Genomic DNA, 21,701 nt, shown 5'->3' with positions numbered 1-21,701 from the left:
CGCCACGCGGCAGGGTTGACGGACATCGGCTTGTTCTGGCTTGGGTGTAGGCTCAGCCATGCCAGGGTACCCGCTTGATGAAACGGACATACCCTTGACCAATGCGGCATCATCCATCACTTTTGCTTCGTGAAGCGATATGTCGCTGAGCAGTAGATAAGCGTCTGCGCATTCGGCCAATGACTGCGTTGAAAACGTAGGACCATGCACTGACGCGACAATAAAGACCTCTTTCCCAGAATTCGCAGACAGGTCAGGTTGCGCGTGAAGCGAGGGCCGCTTCTCCGACTGTCGCTGGTGGGAAGAGGTCGCAGTGACGTGCTCATACGATGGTGAGCTTCGGGACCGCTTCTGCAGGGGCTGTGAACAAGATGTAGTCTCGGCGTCTGTCAGAGACGTTATAATGTTGGTTACGGACGCCGAGTCCATGGCCTGAAGCGATGAGCCTGGTCTCAGGTGTGTGGGTGTCCCAGGGCACGTTGTGACATTGTCTGCAGGTGAGCTGCAATTCACAGTTGCAGCCTCGAGGTGGTGCCGCTCCTGAGCTCCATCCCCGGTAGCTGTCAGGTTGGACTGGGTGGTGGCAGCGAGGTGGTGATCAATGGGTCCAAAGGCAGCTATGAGCCTGGTGCTCCACTCGGCCCAGGATTTCTGCCCCACGCCTTCGTACCTGTGCCACGCCGCGGCACCATTTCGAAGGCGGTCGATGGCCACGGACTACTTCTGCTGATCCGTCCAGCACTCGCGAGCTCCGACTGCGTTCACGGTCGCCACCCAGTTTTCGGCGTCGTTCTCGAAGCCGCAGAACTCCGGTAACTCACAGACAGCCGGCGACGGGGGGGGGGGGGGCGGCAGACGAAAGTCTGGAGTATGCCGACGCCAAGGAGCCCAGTTGAGATGCGAGCTGCGTCAGGGCACTCCGGAGCTCTCTACGGCTCTGGACGGAGCTGGAATCAAGGCCTTGTGAGGCAGCTGCAGCAAACAGGGCATTCGTTGCGCACAATGGTGGGATAGCGGCAGGGTACAGCTCGGAGCACCGCGCTATCCAGGTGTTAATCTCGACGCGGAGTTGTGCGATGGTACGCAACAGCTCCGCGGCGCTGTCGGATGAAGCGCACGAGGAGCCAGGATTCACGTCTCCGGAATATGCAGTGGCAGCAGTGCTCCCGACGGCGACATCCATGTCCAAGGAAGCCTGAACAGCGTCCCTTGGATGCCCACGCGTTGAAAGAGTCCTGGGCACCGGATGCGTGTCACGGGGCGCGTACGCGACGTTCCCAGACGACAGGAGCCCGTGCACATTCCCAGGCGAAAGTGTTAGCAAGGTTCCTGGAAGGTCGTACGCTGGAACCACCGAAGAGGCATGGACGCCGTCCGCGGATGATTCCATAAGTAGCGGCAGCAGCGGTCGAGTCGTGGAGTCCATGATAGAGGAAGCGTGGACGGCGTTCCTTGGATGGATAGACCCGCGCTGCCGATGACCCTCGAGGACACGTGGCTTCCGCTTCAAGGTTCGATTGACGTCGGAGGCTGCTCCATTGTGAAGAACCAGACAGAGACAACACCCGTTTCTCGGGTAAGCTGTTCTAATCTGAACCTCTTCCTCCTCTGCCTCGATCAGCTCCCCGCGCGCCCGGACCCCAGTGTCGTTCTTTGTCATCACAATATATATATATATACATGGTGCATGGCGGCGGCGATGGCGACGGCAAAAACCAGCCGAGACTGTCCATATAATTGCGATCGCAATAAAAAAAACACTTGGAGGATGCTTGAGTTCCGCCTTCGAAAGAAGAGCGCGCTGGCGTAATCGGGCCCCGTCCGCATCGCTTTTTCAAGTGCTAGCCTAGCTTCGGTTCTCCTTGCTTGCTCAACCGTGCGGTAAGGACACCAGCGACTGTGCGTGTAACATGGGACGTTTCAAAGTATCCTAGAATTGCATAAGTGTAAGTAGGTGGGCCACTTGCTATGAATCCATGGAAGTAAGCAGCGAGAATATTTCCATGTATCCTAGAATGCTCACTGAAAGTACAGCTGTTAAGTGCCCACTGTGCCGTAATTACTACTTTAGCCAATCAGCGCACTACGCGTCCGTTAAGGCAACACGGGAACATATGCTTTGTTGATGCTTTTGCTGATGATTATGATAAAATATGCCTGAGCTCCTTGTAATGGGTGGCCCATTAAAACACCTACTCGTAGCGCAATTCACATATTTTGACGCCTGACGGGATTCTACGCTTCTGCCACGCAATATTACATGGGTTAAGGAGACTCCTTTCACTACATGACATTCCTATAGTGTTTTTTTCTAAGCATTTTCAAGAAATATCGTTGCTCTATGGTAATAAAGAAAAAAAATATCGTTGCTCTATGGTAGAACACCTTCTTGTCACACCGACAGCCTGGGTCCGATTCTCACTCGGACCCGAATATTTTTTAATATTTATTTGCATCATTCTCAATTTTTCAGTCACGGACAAATTGCTTTTTCGCTCACAACCAACGACGCCGACACCCATGCCGACACCAGAATTTCTGCGAAACGAGCTCTTTAACGCTCTCACGTTCAAACGTAAGGTGTTCGTTTCTAGCAAACAGATACCGCTTAACAAAACATCTAGTTTATACAATGGAATATTTGCTTTCAGTTTCAGAGCGCAACACTTACGCGTCCCTTCCTGCGTTGAACGGCGTCGCCGTCGGTGGCGTAACCGATAGATATGAAAAAAAAAATTACAGCATATCCACGGGTGAATGATGAAGAGCTTGGGCGAAGCTCCTGAAGCAATCATGGTTACACCGTGAAATGTTCAGTGGTTTCGCCCAGCAGTAATCAAAGGGATATGCCGCTTTCGTTATTTTTCCTTTTTCCTTTTCTTCTTTTTGTTTTTTTATTTATTTTTTTCTTTTTTGTATTTTCTGTACCTTTTTATTTCTTTATTTTTATTATTTCTTATTTTTTATTTTATGTTTCTATTTTTTATTTTTATTTTTTTCTATTCCTATGGGACAGCGCCATCTAGTATATCGTCACCCAACCGCAGTTTGCATGCATCTCTATGGGACGGTGCCATCTATTGAATGATACGGGAGACGCGACGGCGGGGACACGCCGGATGGAGCAACGACCGACCAGGTGATGCTATAAGGAGCTCCGCTCCTAAAAAATACCCAGGATCGAATGGGATTGGAACGCGGGCCTTCTGCGTGGCAGTCGAGTATTCTGCCACAGATCCGCAGTTGTCCTCGATACTGATTTGCAAAAAGACCCTACACAGACGTCAGGCCGGGCAAGGAACCGCGTTCACCTACCTGATATAGCGTTGCAGAAGTGCAAAATAACGACCAGTCATCGCACAATGCTAATTGTTTAACAACATACGTTGCTGGGTTTGTTAGTTCATCATCTACAAAGTTGGATAGCGCGAAATCGACCAGGGCTACAAACGAACACAGATGCAGAGGACAGACGCTACTCGCAACTAAGCCAGGCTCACTGGTGTCCTAGAATAAGGACACACCTACCCGCTCTTTCCCATTCCTCTCCTTCCCTTCTTCCCATTTCCCTATCTTGAAAAATCAACAAAGTTTTTCCACCATCCACGTCTCTCATCTAAAGCCTCAGTGTTTGTGTGCGTGTGTGTGTGTTCACATCATCACCTTATCGTACCACCCTGTAGTTATGCATCATGCTTTCGACGCTACCTCCACAAAGACCAGAAAAAAGAAACTTAGAGTTAGTAGGGCAATGCGGCATGGTACGAATACACACGCATGGCATTACTTTCGTTTCGTTGCGAAGGAATTGACATGTTTTAATTATACATATTTTTTCGTGCAGGATACTCCCCATAGCTAGAGTTGCGGCGGTGCTAGGTACTGATGTATAGTCTGGCAAATCTAGTTTGCTTTTTGTCATTGCCCGTGTTTCACGGAGACAGCAATTATATGGACAGTCTCGACGGGCTTTTGCCATCGCCGTTGCCGTCGCCGTCAGCCCTTTCCGTGCCCGTCGCTGTCATGTCCTTCCGGTATGAACTCCAAATCGATAAAATCCCCCCGCGCATCGTATGTTCTACCGCGGCTAAAAGCGTGCGTTCGGGGGCGAAGAACGCGGCCGCAGCAGAGATCAAACGAGCGAGACCATCGCCGTCACTCGGAGGGCGCATGCAATAACACCACTCCACTCGGGAGGCTTGCCATCAAAGCGGAGAGGAAATGCCCCGGCCGTCTTGCACGAACATGAAAGACGCAAAGGGAGGGGGGGGGGGAGGGCTCTCGATCAAGCAGCACCTTTGAACTTTGATTTTAAGGGCGCGGTTGCGATCGCTGGCGCGCGCGCAATCTCCGACAGCCATCAGCGGGCGGATCTATATGCTTCTACGTGCTGCGCTCTCAACGCGAAGTGACTATGCGGAGAGCATCGCTCCCTGGAGCGGCCGTTTTCTCTTACACCAGCGTTGTGTAGCTACCCGAAATCGGATACAAAAGAGTTAGCTGTCAACCTCACTTCATGTAACACTGCAATTTGTTGCTATCGCATTCATTGCTTCGCCTTCGCGGTGAAACTGTGACGTTTTCTTTCTATCTGCCCGAGGATAAGTCAGAGGTCTGTTAGTGTTGTGCGTTTGTAACACGGCGGTGTCTACGGGACTTGTGCATGATTGACGATGTGAGATGACATAGACAAGGCATTGGGGACGTTCCGTGGTTTGTTCTTTGTCTCTGCAACTACGTTTTGGCACTGTGATGAGTGACGTGCGCGGGTGTTCAAAGTGCGCGCCATGGCGATGTCAAGGAGAAGATAAAGACGAAGAAAGTTGCTCGAGCGCTGGGAAAGTAAAATAAAGAAGGAAAGCAAGGACCAATCGCAGAAGGCCATGGGATGCGCGAGGAAGAAAGGGCAACGCGTTGGTGGCGAGGGGGAGACGAGAGAAGCAGCGAAGAAGACGGGCGATGCTCTCGGCTGTCGGGTTCCGGACCCGAGCCTAGGTGACCAGCGGAGCCCGGAGGGAGCCTGCCACGTACGAGAAGGACATGGCGACGCGCCTGTGACGAGTTCCTGCTGCGAGACGTCCTGTGCCTGTGGATACGCTGAGCTGTCGGGCTTCGGGCGCGAGCTCTGGCGTGGGTGTCCGGCCAGCACGCGAGGCTTCGGCGTCAGTGCCTCCTCTTGGACTAGCAGCCTGGGAAGGCTGTTTCTACCAGTGGTCAACGCACTCTTCTCCGAAACCGGTCTACCACTATGGACCTTGTTGAGACCAACGCTCGTACCTCGTAGCTCCGATAAACGTAGGAACTGCTAGTTTACGACTGACTTCAGGGTTTAGTTGTATATTGTTATTTTGGGTTTCTGTCAGTGTGATGTGTGCTCGTGTATGTATTAAATGTTGTGTGCAAACGGCCTCGTCCTTTCGAAGGGTGTCTGTGGAGACGCATCAGACATCCATTGAATAAGAACCTGCACGTTGTGAGAGACTTAACTTCACAACGTAACAGGCACATCGTAAAGAAATAGCCACTATTGACAGCCTGTGCTGGCTTGGCCTTTTATTTAGCCTGCTTCAGGCTAGTTCACTCGTTGGTCAAGCAGGCAAAGCAGGAATCTTGTCGTGTTTGGTATTAATCATTGACGACTGTCGCAATAGGAGTGCCCTAATTAAAACGAAATTAAATATACACAAAGAGTCAATTCATTTGTCTACTCGCGAATGGCCGCGATGGCAAGCAGAAAAGAATGTGAGCGCTGTGAATTGTAATCATTGCCCGTTGTCTCCAACCGACGCGACTGTAATGAGTAGTTGTCATAAAAGAATGTAAAAAGTTGGAAACACTACTTCAGTACTACCGACCATAATATCATGCCACTAAGAAAACACATTTTCATGAATCGATTGTTTCTATTGTTCATTACACTTGAACAAGAGAGTTCAGCCAACGTTTCTTGCATACCTGCATTCGGGTAATAATCACTCATACGTTTTTGTCACACATAGTCACACACGAATTTTACTTCCTCGGCTGTGTCGTTTGACGTTTTTTTTATTTTACCAACGAGTGATTGCTTGAAGTACAAACATTTTGGCTTAACTTAGCTAGACTTGTGTACTAGTCAAGAATTTTTAGACTAGCCGTTGTGGTAGAGTATTCAAATGCTCTGTAGCAGAACATTGTTGTAGAGGTGTCAAAATTGGCAATGGCCAATCGGGAAAGGAAGTCAGCTGGTTACTTGCCTGCTGGACTTTACTTGTTAGTCCTTGTTTCTATTTTGATATGTGCTGTTGATAACGTTTTATGCTAAACAGGGAAGCCTTGTACGGCTGTCCCATAAGTGACTCGCAAAAAAGCAACAGTTCACAATAATAATGAAGACATTCAGAACTTTAATCATGTTTATATCACGTGTATACAATATTTATAAAAAAAGTGAGTGAATGTCTGCCAACTCAGCACGACTTGATGGAGATTACCGTTCATTCTTCGCTTGCAGTGGTTCACTAGATGTTTTTGCATATTTCATAGTTGAGCGTAAGGCTCTTGTAGCAATGCGCCGTAGTCCGCCTTCACCGATCATTATAAACACGGCCGAAGGAAAGCTTCGCGAAATCCATAACATCATTTGTCATGAATTTGTTGAGAGAGCTTGCAGAATGTGTTTGCTCATTTTTATTTTATCGTTTTTTCATGGTTACAATTCTTTTTTCTCATAGCAATATTAGCTCTTTGGTACTGCGCAATGACTTTAGTAACGTAGCTCAAATTGCTTTTGTGTTTCGTACCATATTAAGTCATTATTTCTGTGGTGGAGAGTCCGTCATTTTTTCATTATAAAGCGCTTGTAGCACATTGTTAATTTGTTTCAGTGCCCAAGGGGCGTTCAGAAAAGACTGGATGTATATATGTAGATGGTGTCTTGATACTACGTGTTTTAGATTACGCGACCATCGTATGTACTGTTCATTTTTTAAAGCTAAAGTCTTAGATGCCTCATCAAACGCGAAAATTGACAGCTGACATCAGCGTCTTGCGGCAACACCAGTGATGCTAAAATCATCATTAAGCGGTGACGCCATACGATGATGATGTCACCATATGGCGCCACCACGACGCCACAGATTGCCCAATCTTGTGACGTCATCATAACGGCACACAAAGTGACGTCGCAGGATGACGTCATTATGTTAGGTGCGCTAAGCATGCAGTGCCTCCACTCCTGGAGGCAGTGCAAAACGCACCACGTTAGGTGCAGAAACATTTCGGAAGGGGGCGAGGAAGGATCTATAAATCGACTGAGAAGGAAAACAATTATGCAGTTGCACTCAACGTGAGAGATGTAGGAAGTGCGGAGCGGTGATTCGCGTGCCCTTCGGCGACGCTGGCGTTCACCGGCAAACAATCGCTGGTATTGCGAAGGTGCAGCCTGCTACGGTGTCGATGGTGGGAAAGGAAAGCTTTGTTTGTGATGCAGTGCCGCCATCTCCTCTCATTATTTCCCTCCTCCTCACCCTCACTTCGTTTTTCTACCCTCCTGCTATACTATGCTATGCCCGGCTATGGTATGCTTTACCCTCCTCATTTTTCTTATCTTCGCCCTCACTTCTCTTCCCCCCCCCCTTGTTATAATATACTATACATCGCTAGGTTATGTTTTACCCTCCTCCGTTTTCTTATCCTCACCATCACTTCCCTTTCCCACTCCTTGCTACACTATGCTACGCGTGACTATGTTATACTGTATATGGCTTAGAATAACTGTCAGTTGTGCGTGTTGGTATACATTCATGATGGTGAATTTTGTTCTTCTTAAGTCTCTGTTTCCTTTAGCGCTTCAGCATCGTGAATGTATATGGCTATACAATGCTTTACCCCCTGCCTTCCGCCTCACTCTCACATCACTCCTTCTCACCCCCACTTCCCTTTCCTGCCCCCTGCTTTACTATACTATACTTCGCTATGCTATGCATGGCTATGCCACGGCCAGAACCATGTATAGCATGGTTCTGCCAGCGTGACGCCATACATGGCAATGCTGTGATTTGCCCTCTCCCCTTTGCCACGCCCTCACTTCCTTTCCCCATCCCCTTGCTATACGACGATATGCTTGGCTATGCTGCATATTGCTATGCCACACATGGTTTTGCCTGCGCGACGCCAAGGGACGACGTGAGCTGACAGCATATGATGACAGCATACGATAGACCGGGCCCCAAAAGTTCTCCGCACTTGAAAGAAGAAGATGGCTTTTGTCCTCGAGTCATCTTAGGCGAATGCATCAGAGAGCCGGCGCACTTCTTTACTGCAGCTTACCAGAAAATTTTTCTTTCCGGACAAACTTTTTTAGTAAATATGTAGTTCTTTGAAGTTGCCCTTCGCCTGACAACCAGCCATCACGAAACGCCTCCACCAAAATCTTGCGTTCAGCAGAACTTTCAGCGCGTTCATCTTAACATGTCTAGCTTGTCGCATGCTGCGTTCATTAAGTAAAGACCATCTACCTTCAGTAAAGTTCTACCACCCTTTGAACAACGCCTATTCATTCTTTCTTGCACCTCCAATTGTGCGAGAGCTGTCACTAGACATAGCGCGCACTTTCACTTTTTAAAGGGCCACTAAACCACCAACAGACGCTCAAATGCTCCTCTCCCTGCCTTTGCTCTGTTGACAACAGCCGCCGTGACATCACCTGCATGATTAGGTGACGTCGCGAGCAAGAGACGCAGTCAGTGGACGAACAAGAGCCTGTTTTCTGCTAGCAGATACGCGCGCTTCTTGCGTTTCAACCTCGAATGCTGAGGAAGGGCACTCGGAGAGGTAGATAGACGAGCCGACGAACGAAGCCTGGCGAAGGAAAGAGCGAAACGAGAAAGCGTGTGCAACTCCGCCAGCGTTCGCTTAGACTCTTGCAGAACTGCAACGCCACAACTAAATTTCGACCTCTGGGTGGTTTAGGGGCCCTTTAAGTTTTGATTTTCCCGCGTCAGCGTCTAGTTGAAGGTTGCGCCATGCTCTCGTAATGCATGTGCGCGGCCGTCTTCAGCCGCGTTGAATGGAGTGTTCTTTTAAAGACGATAGTCTTTCTTGGGGAACTTAAACGCAGAAATTTTGGTCTGTCTTTCTGTTTGTCGGCACGTCACTCGATTCAGCCTCCCGGCCAAAGTTGAACCACTTGCTTACCGCCCACCCATCTTGAACTGGTACGGCTGTCCATACTTGTGAACGTTGCCGATCAAAAAGTAAATATTACGCATATCTGAGGCGCAACATCATTAGCTAAGTATTACGTGGTGTGTTCCTTTAATAAAAAATACAGAGACACGCAATTTTAAAGGCCCTAGTTTCTTAAGCGGCGCTGAAAATGCGACTGCGCTGAAACTTGTCTTCCTCCGTGCCCTCTGCACAAGCTCATGTTGTGTTTCGGTTTCGGTACAGTATTGCATTGTACGAATTACCGGGGGCGCCGCTCTGGCATTCCTGTTTTACCCAGGCGACGTGCAAATAAGAGAGTTTGTGGAGAGTACTCGTTGAGTGCGGATGTTTCTTCTCCTTCGGCGCATCGCGCCAAACCGCGTGATCGGGCTGGCCGGCGTCCCCGCCGGTCGCGTTGGTCACCGCCGATCTTCGCCTGCCGCTGCGCCGGGACTACCAGCCCGCAACACAGCACTCATGTTTCCCGACGTATTGCCAGATGGCGTCCATATCTCACGCAGCGCCTCGTCTATCGTCTTTAGACGACATTTGCAGCGAAGCACGCAGATACGCGGCCAATTTTTTCCATTCAGCGCGGCCGTAGTCTCATGCGAATCTTCACCTGGAACTCTCGAGGGCCCGCAACAGTGCACTTCGTTGCGCAAGAGAAAAATAAGGAAAGCAAGAATTTAGGGGAGGAAATAACGGTAGATTTCCGAAATGAGAGGGCCTTAAGCATGTAGGCACCGTCTCGCGACTGTTTTAGGACACAGCAAATGGCCAAGAGACGGTTCGAAACTCTACTTGGGGTAGCAGTTGGCGACCTTCAACGAGGTTGTGCGAGCCGCAAAATCTTCCAAAATCTTGTGATGGTCGCACTTAAAGATGCGACCCTTCACGATGACCGAGGAGAATTTACTTCAATAAAGTCTTTCATACCCCATTGGTCATATCAGGAAACAAATTTTAACTTTCAACCAGGACAAGAAAAACAGTGACACACGGGGGCGTCGCTAAAAATACACTAAAGGGCTCTTAATTCCTATTTTTTCCGTAGTCTTAGAGTATGCATCCCGTTTTTCTAGCAGTTCCGTTTCCACACAAGCTGCAGTTATTCTAACTCGAACTTGCATACCGAATTTACATGAGCTGCAGCTGTGTCCTGTTTTCCCTTTTCCATGATATGCGCCGCTATGTAAGGGTAAACCAGTCAGATCTGAAACTGGACGTAAGTAGTATGAGAACAGCCTAACATGGACGGTTAAAAAAGGGTCATGCAGCAGTACGTCAACGAGTCGTTGCAAGCGGGGAGCCTAGCTAACACAACGCCGACTTCATGCAGCTGTGGCATCCGTCCTGTCTCTTGCACTGACATAGCCTCACACATGTGTCAGAGGTCGTTCATCAGACTGCGAGACATGATAGTAGCTTGCGTGCCCGTGCAAGGCGATCTTGCAGAGGCTGCTTAACTGAAATACGAGAACGCAGCAAAGGAAATGAAGTACGATATATCGTTCTGCCTGCATGGTACGTAATGATCGCTTTTGAGATTTTAATGTATCGAAAGGTGTGTGCCACAAGCTCTATTTTCCATGAACAGGTGTCATACGCTCTTCCTTTTTACATGATTTAAGAGATACGTAACTATAGTCAGGCCAAAATAGACGTTATTCTATCATACGTTGCTCAACTTTAGGCATTGCTTGAATATTCACGCATTCGGAAAATTAAACCACATAGTACATCCTTTTATTGCTCTTTATATGATCTTAGGATTTAAAAAATGGTGGTTGTGACCACTTCTTAGTTTGCAGCGAGTGGGAACAACATAGACATGTCTTCCGCGCTTTCAAAATCGCCTTGCTGGCCTATATTACTAAGTCAATAACATCCGTGTTTGCGTCACAAAATACTACTCACGTGTAATTGAAAGGCAGTGGTGGTAAACAGGACTCAGCGTGGTTGGCAACCCTCCAGTGTTTGAAAAAGTATTTTAAAGACTAACAGGAGTGCTGATGCCACCGATGGAGTGAAAATATTCAGCCTTCTATTAGAGGGAGCCCTTCCACCACTCTCCAAGATTCACAGAATTGTAGTGACGACCTACTCCAGTTGTGCTCCGTGAGATAGAGGAGCAAAGTTATTTTATTCTAGCAAAAATATATAGTTGTGTCAAAGATCGAGCTCAGCGAAGAGGAATCGCTTCATTTTTTAAAGAATGTACACTAGCACAAGTGTCGTTGTTTAGCTTCTTTGCAACTAGAAGAACAAGAAATACGTGTTCAGCCAGGGCTGTATGAACAGACTCGGTTTCGGACAGCACTTTCCGCCATAGGTTGCAGGCTTTCAAAGTTCTGTGCAACGAGCGAACAGCGGAAGGTGTTCAAGAGCAATGGGATTACTTTTAGCCGATATCAGAGACAGGATTAATTTTTTCGAAAGGGCTTATAAGAAATGTGAGAGCCGCACTATAAAGCGGTGTTCTATTTTGAACGTTATGAAAAAAATGCAAGAATTCATCCCTAAAAGTGCGATAAGAATGCACGGACACTGCACAGAACGAATAATCCAATACAAACGACGTTGAGCGCAAGCTAGCAACTTGGGAGTTTGCGCTCAATGTCGAGTGTCCTGTATTCTTTGTCATTCTGCTCAGTGTCTGAGTTCACTTAGCGCGCCCTCAGAGATGAATGAACAGTAACCAGTCCACCTTGTAGCTAGCTCTACTCACTGACATGTGAAAAGTCTTACTTTCTGATGTGATTACTGTAGGAGGTGGACATTATGTGCTCAAAAATAATGATTTCTGTAATAAATAAAGAAGGCTATCTCAATAACATCTATAATGATTAGCCTACGACTCAAACTGCTACGTATACATTGTAGGGATCGAAATCAAAAGTCCTGTTCGTTTATGTTTGTTCTTTCTGGCTAGGCCAAGTGAGACTATAAGAGAAGCCGAAGGGTCGAAAAATTGATGAATGCTGAGAAAAAAACCGACGGTAATTCGCAATAAAAATATTGCCATAGGTTGGATGCATATTAGTTAATAGCATTTGTGATGATGCGATTATACCTGTACAAAATCAGTACCACCTCGAACACGTTGACTCAGAGAAAAAAATAATCTATAAGAAAAAATAATTCAATTTGTTTTGGCACTGCTGAAAAATTTATTTGTAATCTACTGGACGAAGAAAAGGTTTTGCTGACAAGAAACGCGAAATATAGTAGTGTTTAACATTTTTTTTTTCAAGTAATGTGGAAACATTGTCTAGATATGAGCTACTAGCAATGCAGGCCATCACGGGTTTCCATTCTCCGATTGTCAAGGGAAAAAAAAGGACGACAACTTGAAAGCATTTGTGTAAAAATTGTAGGAATTAAGTAAGGCTACAACAGTGTTTATGGTGAATGCAATATAACAAGATTTTTCCGTCCTCATTTCTTGGCATGAAGTTCGTCAAGTGTACCAATCCTCAATAATTTTGTGCAGTAAATAAATAAACCATTTTTCACTGATTACTACAAGCCTACTAAAAACTAAAAGCAACACACCTACTAAAGAAGGCTGCAGCCTTCTTTTGTAGGTCTGTGGCTTGTTCTTCGGTGAACCAGGCAGCCTATGCATATTCTAGGATTGGTTTCAAAGATGGGATGTGTGATCAAAAATACAGTTTTGAGGATGACCCCTTTTCACGATGACACCCCACAATAGTGCGGGCGCTGGCGCTTGCGGCTGCCAGAAAAAAAAAAAACGATGAAGAGCGCGAACTTAAAGTTTCCACATTAATTCCTCTATTGAATTTGTAGAATCTGTAAATATCAAAAGAAGAGAGCTGTGGCAACAGACACTAATTTTTCACCGCTGGATTAAAAAAAGTCAGTTTCCCCGCAAGGGCGAAGCAAGGAATTTGGCAGCAGCCAATTGGAATGTTATAAGAAAGGCTATCAGCTCACACCTTTAGCAAGCACGACCGCTGCAGCGAGGGATGCGACTTTCTTGCTTTCTATAGCTTCAATGGAAACACTGCGATGAGAGCACAACACGTACTATGAGTTATCTGATAAACCCCCCTCTAGCGATAAGCGCGTGAGCAAAAGCGGCCATGCTTTATTAGCCACAGTACGGACGCCTTCCGGCTCTGATGTCCATGCGGCGCGACGAAAGACGCGCTGGGCGATGCTTCTTAAAGAGCGCCCTCTCGCGGGTTATAATGAACAAGCTTCCGCCCCTCAGAAGAACCTCCGAGATGTTTGTACCACTAGTGGTAAATAATCTATACCAATAGCTGGCCGTCAGTATAGGCTGGATAATGCACGCGTTTGCGGCCTAGCGCTTTAATTTGGCGCGCCGCAGAGAGAAGGGTTGCGGGTTCGAATCTGTGCCCGGGCGCTCTTTGAAAAAAATTTACTGCAGCATTATTGTTGTGTGTGGCTTTAAATATGTATACATGCATATACACATACGGATCATGATGGCAATGACAAAATCACGCCGACAGTTTTCATATAATTGGTATCGTAACAAGAACGAGTTTTTCTTCCTATGGCAAGCGCAAGACAGGCCTGAGCTTTAAAATGAACCGTTGGTAAAGGAGGCGTGAGATCTCGTGACAAGGTGTACTAGAGCAGGGAAGTGCTCGGAACGAGCTTCGAAAAGTAAAGCCAAAACAAGGTCAAGGCGATTGTGGCGCTGTGATCATTGGCCTGCAATGGGTCGTCGTTTACGACTTGCGCAAGGCTCCACCAAAGTGGCACAGAGGTGGAATGGTAGAATGTCCGCTTCGCACTCCCTAGCGCCAGTCGCTACGTATTGCAACAAAAAGTAACGTGAAATGTCAAAGTAAAATACAAAGAATTTCTCAGTGAGGCTAATTAGTTAGGTATGGCCTCCGAGATTTCTGCGAATACGACACTCGTCCTGCGTGCGTTCGATACGCTGCTCTCGGTTCGCAGCAAAAGGAAAACTGAAAGTAGTCGTCATTGGGTCAGCGGGAAACGGCGAAGGTATGAATAGTACAAAAGCGGAGCCAGATCGTACTGTATCAGTTTGGGCGATGAAATTATTTTTCCGGCAGCTGAATAGAAGGCCGTTGGCTCGTGCGCTTACTGCGCGCTGTTGACCTATCGCCTACTAAGAGTGCTGCTGGCCGGTTTTGAACTGCGAGCAGATGACATGGACAGCCGCGGTCTGCGAAACCGGTACTTGAAAATAATACAGAAAGTATACACTATATTGTGGCGGAACTAAGCCAAAGTAAATTATGGAAACGAATATTTCTTTTGATGTTCAAAGAACAAGCAAGGCAACCCAACAGCAAATGGAAGTTTTATTTAGGGGCATGCTAATGTTTAAACGCAAAGAACACAGTGAACTATTGTAGCTTAAACTGTTTGCGTACGTGTTCGCATGTTTGCTTACACCTCGTGATGGTTTTATTGAACTTGCCATCCAAATAGCCTTGACCTTAGAGGCAGGAGGAAGACAGAAGGCGCAGACAGCATAAATCTGCTTTTGCAGTAATAAAAGCATCGTTGTTTTCCGCTTCACGAATGTCGACTACTTTCAGTATTTCTTTTGCAGCGAGTCGGCGGCCGGCAACGGAGAGCAGCATATCGAACACACGCAGGACAAGTTTCATATTTGCAAAAATCTCCGAGGCCATACTTTTTTTATGTTTTTATCGAACCCCGCGTGGTGGCGCTACCAATATTTACGCTCGCTGTCAAATTTATTGTATATTACTTCAAATTTTGCGTTACTTTTTGTGACAATGCGTAGCAACTGAAGCTAGTTTAAAAAACAAAGTCAACAACAAAAAAGAAAACAAACAGAGCTATAAAAGTGACACGAAAAATTAAAACCCACCATCTACAGCTGCAACTCGAACCCGGGTCCTTTAAGTGAAAAGGGGGGCATTCTACATCTGTACCGCTTTGGTAGAGCCACGCGCAACTCATGAACGACAAAACATTGCAGTCTACCGATCGCAGCGTCAGCAGCGGCTTTACCCTCTTTTGGCTTTACTTTCTGCGCGTTGGTGTTGCGGCCGTTCCGAACACTCCCCCTGTTCTAGTACGCTCTAATCAGGCATTGTGCAACGACGATTTCAAGAAACAAATTCACGAAGTCGCATAACTTGGTTGCTGCGCCTTTATTTCCGTAAGAGTATACTATTACATTTCTGTCCCCGAATAAGCATAACAGCGGCATAACATAGTTTTCCATACCAGCCCGCAACCACACATCTCTATAAGTCGTTTTGAATTCGAAATGCCACACGCACCTTACGGACCTGCTGTCAGTTGTTGTAGTAGGCGAATGACTCGTTTCTGTAAGCCAGTGGCTGCTGTTTCCAGATAGGCTCGCTTGATCTCTTCACAGGTGTTGCATGCCAGTACCATGTTGTTCCACATCTACTTAGTGCTAAAATGAGTTATAACATAATCGGGACAGACGTCATGGGACAGAAGTTCACGAGCGGTCAAGTGAAGACGCGAGCCCCGTTTTTAGATGGAGGAATACGTAAAATGTTTGACGCTTTCGCACGGGCTAAATCCCTTTGGGACTTCAAAAACTTCAATGGGGCAATCATTAATTACTCTGAAATATTGTTTGAAAATCTATGCTCAAAAACAGAAGACAATTCTAATCTCGACCACATGACGCTCTCCAGCTTTCATCAAAATCTTGCACGAGACCGGTCTGGATGCCAGACTTTGAACGCTTTTTGCATTCATGGCCCGTTCATGGTCCGCCCTCTTAAACCTCAGAAATAACGAGCTACCTCAGTTCACTCAGTTAAGCTTCTCTCATAATTAAAATAACTTTATAATAGCGTGCAAAATAATAGGCCAAACAGTAAGTAGACTGGCGCCTGGAAAACACACAAAACGGGCCATGCTAGGGCACACGCGGTGCGCAACTTTTGTGCGCTTTCATTTCCTTTTCACGATGTCGAGTACCTATGCCGAAGAAAAATTTAGGCCCACCTCGTGTCATTGATGGAAAAATAAAGGTCTCCTGCACATGTTACATAATTTCAACCTTCAAATAAGTGATCGTAGTATCCATGACTGATTAGGCGATTAAGCGATGAAAAGTGCCCCGCAAGACGATCAATCGTCATCGATATTCACCTTTTATTTAATCGATTTAATACAGTAAACCTTTTCGAATAATCGATTTACAGAGACAGCGACAGAAATTACGCGAAAATTCTGAAATCGTTGTAGTATGCTAAGTGAAAGCGCCGACTGTAATGCTGCATCATTTGCATGGTGCGTGAGTTGGAGCGGCGGTCTGATGTCGACTGATTTCTGAAGTACCAGCAATGCTGTAACCGTGCGAGTCAAGCGCTTCCCCTCTTTTTTCCAACAGTACACACGCATTACGTCATACAGCCAGCCTTGTGAAGGGGCCTTCGTGGCAACCCTCCGTAACAACAACAAACACTGAAAGAAGCGCTTGTGTGCTCTCGTCTCCTTAGAGTATGCTTCGGGATTCTCTGGAACGTCTTTCACACGATCATCTCTTGGCCCGGACCATATTGACGAAAGTACAAGGAAGCTACAGCTGCGACGCAAGCGGTACCGGTTGTCACCCAACCAACAGTGCTAGGGCTCATGCGCCGACGTGCTATATATATATATATATATATATATATATATATATATATATATATATATATATATATATATATATATTCAACACGCCGAGAGTGGCCCTTACCATTCCTCTCGCAACAAAAAAAAAAGGAAGCCTGCAATGGAGCTTCTTTGATGTCTCCTTCGCTGCACCCATTTTTGTACCGCATCTATAGTAGATGGTTGTTGATCTCGTATAGCGTGGTATAGTACGCAATGACCATTTGTGCCTACAATATTCTTATGTTTTACAGAGAAGTGCCGATCTGGATTCTGGAAAAGCAGAGCCTTTATTATGTTCGTCGAAGCGGCATGCCTCTTCGCCTTGTCGAGCTTGGGTGTAAGTATCTGTCACACATTCATTCTGGCTTTATATGACGAACAGTAGGGATATTACGCATTTTTTATGAGTTCTTTAGGTAAGTAAGAGATAAGTTACGTAGGCTGCGATCGTGACTGCAAGGTAGCTAGTGTAAAGATTATAGTGTAAGATCTTGTAAAAGCTTCGCTAGCAGATGCCAATGATGACTGAATTTAAAGGGAACTCATTTATTCGCCTATAAGGTGAGCATTCGGAAGAGTCACATAGGCTTGCCTGACCCGATTAAAAAAATAAAGAAAACGAAACGCCTCGCCTCTGTTGTATACGGGCGCTGACTCTCAATATACTTACTGAGGGGAAAGAGGGCGATGCTTATACGGGCACAAAGACCGGTCCAAAAGAACGAACAGAACCACGTATCTTCCTTTAACAACCCGTATTGAAATGAACTGTCAAATAAAGCCTGGTTCTTTTAAGATGAACTTCAATTGATGGCGCAAATGTTATGACAGGAACGTAGAAGACACGTAAGACACGGACAAGCGCACGGCTGTCTTAACATTTGCGCCATCAATTGAAGTTCAGTTATGCATCAACTAGCCCGACAGCAAACGTTATTAAGTTCTTTTAAGATGACGGCATTGCGAAGAACATGACCATATTCAACAACTAACTGAACAAGCAAGACTTGATTGTGATAAGTTGGTGATTTGAAACGCTCATCAAATCAACTTATCACAATGGAATCCTGGCTGTCCAGCACTCCCCGATAGGATCAGGAAGCTTGACCTAGCGGTGCCGTCGTAGCACTAGCCAGGCTGGCATATTCACGTCACTAAATAAAGTTTTGAGGAATTATTCAAAGGCATTTGTTATGTTTTCAAAAAATCAGTAACCATTCCACTTAGTATAAGTGGATGAACAACGTAGCAAGCTCATCACACAGCGCTAAAAAGAGCACCTACACTGATTTCATTACTTGGTAATGTTAGTGAAGATATATTTGTGATTCAAAATCAGAATCAGAATTTCATTGATACAAATACAAGAATAATACGTGTGTTCAGAATGCATAAGCAGGTCCCCATATCGAAGACTGCACCGGGGCTCCTGGTAATACACAATTTTTGAAGCAACAATAGCCCTCTTCAGAAGTATGAGTAATACTGAACAAGCTTACATTAGAACAGTACAAAATATGCAGAATGAAACTGTAGAAAGGAAGAATATTAGTATGTATGCATCGTGTGTGATTTTAGTTCTGTCTGAAATAGTTGAAAACGTCTTGCATTTTTTACAAACGTTGCGAAAGTATTCCATAGCTACATTGAGGAAAATTCAGCAGTCTCTTTGTATTCCTATTGGGTACTTTAGCTCAATAACGTTATTACTATGTGCTAATTCTCTATTACTATGAGCAATCAGGTCAGAAGGTGAGACGCAGAGTGGTGGTAGTTCCTTGTTCATGTACTTATAGAATCCCAGGTAGCACCATCACATTACACAACGTTAAATTTATGTTCAGCTTAAATATTTAAATAATATTGTTAATGCCATCATTTTGTAAGGTTCATTTACCGTTACTAAAAACATGACTGATCCCTCCGTCATAAGAAGCGGTATAACACGAAAGGGAAACGTGTCTTCATAGAAGTAGTGCTTATTGTGTAGTGATATATGAGAGCTTGTACAATGTCTATTCGTGTTTGGCAGCTATAGCACCGTTTGGCAGCTATAGCACGATTTGGCGTGGATGCACCCATGTGGACGCCTAGTTCGTAGGGGTTCGTAGCTTGAGCCGCAAACGCGTGCCTCTGCCTCGCTCCACCAAGACACGATATTCACCCGCCGAAATCGTGTCCTTTCTGCAACGCGTATTGCAGCAGTTTTGTTAATCGGTGCTCTCGGAATCGAAGCAGTCGGCGGCGGAGAAATCCCGTTGGTGCTTGTGGGAGCTGCACTACTCCAAAGAGCCGGCGCACGCTAACACGAAACGAAAGGCAAAGAACGTAATTGTGTCTAGGGTGCCTCGGCGACGCCAGCGCGGCCAGTGTCCCTCGCTGGTATCGTGACGCTTTAACCATACCCGCCGATATCGCGCTCAATCAGGGGAGTGAAACTTCCTATACCATCCATGGAACGCGATATTCGCTCGCAGCGCCGGACGAACGCCTGGTATTTGGGGGCGGTACTAAAACATGGCGGCGCATTAAATACACGCACTGGGGGACGCCATCTTGATGAGGACTGAGGATCCGAGTGGCGGGTGGGGGGGGGGATGATTTAGCGCCGATTTCAACTGCGATGCACCAGCAAGCCAAACTGAGTGAGTGGAAGGTATTCAGATGGCGAGCGCGCGACCTTCTTCCTGTTGCGGCACCCACCACATGATCAAAACGGCCATTTGCGTTCTGATTGATGGAGGTTTGCCCATCCACCCATTTTTGCACCACTTATTCGAAGTAAGAATTTGTTTTTGTTTAGTGTATACATAAATTAGACAAGAATAAAGAGCACAGCTTTTTTGTTTTTATTGGCTAAACTTACCCTTCATACTGTAAAAATACCATGTCAATATTTTACGTTGTTAGTCGCATACAAAAGTCGCATCCTGGTATGCCATGCAAGCGCAGAAAAAGAAAACGAGCAGCGTGCAGATCGTACCTTTCATCCGCCGGGATCCGGAAGAATTTTATGCCGGTGTGGCGTGAAGAAATTCGACACCTCTCAGCACAGCACGATTTGTGATGACGGCGCGAATCCATTCATGCGTCTGTTTCGCTGAAGATTGCAAGGGTTTCGCTGAAACAAACTTTACGGTGGTAAAAGCGGCGTTTGGCACACCGTAGGTCGTAGCATACATGGGCGCGCGACAGGAAACGCCACTTTTTCACCGAGAGAGATAGGACGGCGGAGTTCCCACTTTCCACTCAGGGTGGCCCTAGTATTTTCGCAATCTTAAACTGCAACTTTTAGGTTCACTTGCGTATTAAAAACTCCGGAATTAATAAGTAACCTGGTAATAAATATAAAATGGAACAACAACGTTCACTTATGCTAGAAGGTAGTACAGCCCCCAAATATTAGGATCGCTGCGGTCACGGGACAGAAAAATTGGGAAGTTTCATCCCCCTGGCTCAATGTCGAAGTAAGTGCTAGCGAGTGCCGATCGTACAGTACGTGTCTTCACCTCTCACAGACGGCGGCACCGCCCCTTTCCACCCCACCTACCTACAGCGCCAACAGAGAGCACCGTGTGAGAGAGAATGTGTGAAAGATATAAGGCGCGATCGTGGAGTGTCTAGCAACTGCCAAGGTAGCTTAGTTAGTTTAGCGTCGGGCGCTTACTGTCGCGGCCGCAACGTTGTGGGTTCGATTCCCAATGGCGGATTTTTTATTGCGATATCATTATATGGACAGTCTCGGCTGGTTTTTGTCGCCGCTGTCATGAACCTATATGTATAAGCATGTATCTATATATATATATATATATATATATATATATATATATATATATATATATATATATATATATGTATATATATATATATATATATATATATATATATATATATATATATATCAAGATACATATCTTAAAGTCCCAAAGAAAAAATAATTCAGAAAAAAATGCTTCCGAAGCGCGGAATCGAGCCAGCAACCGTTCGCAACGCGTGGCGCTAACCACTACGCCGCAAAGCGCAGATCCTTCAGGTAGCTAACAGCGAGCGTTATATACACATCCTTTACCGCTGGCAGGACTCGGAGACTGCCGGCGCTTATAAGCGATTCTTCATTACCAGCGAGATGGTGCGAGGAGCGCAACGGGTGCATTTAAAAGTCGTTTGCCAGCTCGCTCGCTTCTTCAAATATTTGCGTAGGGAGAACCTTGCCCTTCCGCTGTCTGCTCGCGCGGTAGTTGTTGCCGGAGAGCAGATGTTTCTGCAGCGTGGAAGCGCATCCATCACGCGCCGCTTTTCTTGCTATCGCATTCATTGCTTCGCCCTTATGGCGAAACTGACTTTTTCTTGGTTTTTTTCTTTCTCACCCGTTGGCGTCTATTTTATCAACATCATATCCGTAACTGATGTACTTGTGGACCCGGGCATGAAACACTTTCGTGCTAAAAACGTTATGACAATGTTCTCTTCAACCTAAAATAAACATTAATGAAATGTTCTCGCAATGTACGCACAACATTGGCGTACTGTTGCAAATTATGCTTATGCATTTTGAAGAGAACTAAGAGAACACGGGAAACATAGACGAAAAAGGGCACACATATACGCGCAGGCGCTACTTATAGCATTACGTAATCTGAGCATATCTATGCGCAGAAGTTCTAAGCTACTAAGAGTTGACACTTCCGAAATGGCGTGGTCACGTCAAGATGTGGTCAGATTACGTGATGCTATAGGTATCAACTCTATTGCAACAATAAATTTGTTGGAAGTAGCACCTGTATGTGTACCATGTCTTCCGTGCGCTTTCAGTTCTCTTCAAAATGGATGCCACATTGGTATGCTTATGCAGCACTCAA

General features: G+C 46.2%; 1 protein-coding gene across 1 annotated transcript in view; it reads left to right on the top strand.

The window, feature by feature from the left end:
* Positions 1 to 18,574: 18,574 nt before the first annotated feature.
* LOC119372543 (dermonecrotic toxin SPH) overlaps positions 18,575 to 21,701 on the top strand; it is a 43,783-nt gene continuing 40,656 nt past the window's right edge. The window contains exon 1 of the mRNA XM_037643024.2: positions 18,575 to 18,586. Coding sequence (XP_037498952.2) covers positions 18,575 to 18,586 — 12 coding nt within the window. The remainder of the gene's footprint in view (positions 18,587 to 21,701) is intronic.

Source organism: Rhipicephalus sanguineus, chromosome 10 (assembly GCF_013339695.2).
Source record: "Rhipicephalus sanguineus isolate Rsan-2018 chromosome 10, BIME_Rsan_1.4, whole genome shotgun sequence".
Lineage (NCBI taxonomy): Eukaryota > Metazoa > Arthropoda > Arachnida > Ixodida > Ixodidae > Rhipicephalus > Rhipicephalus sanguineus.
The sequence above is the reverse complement of the archived record's forward strand: the minus strand, read 5'-3'. Positions and strand labels throughout refer to the sequence as shown.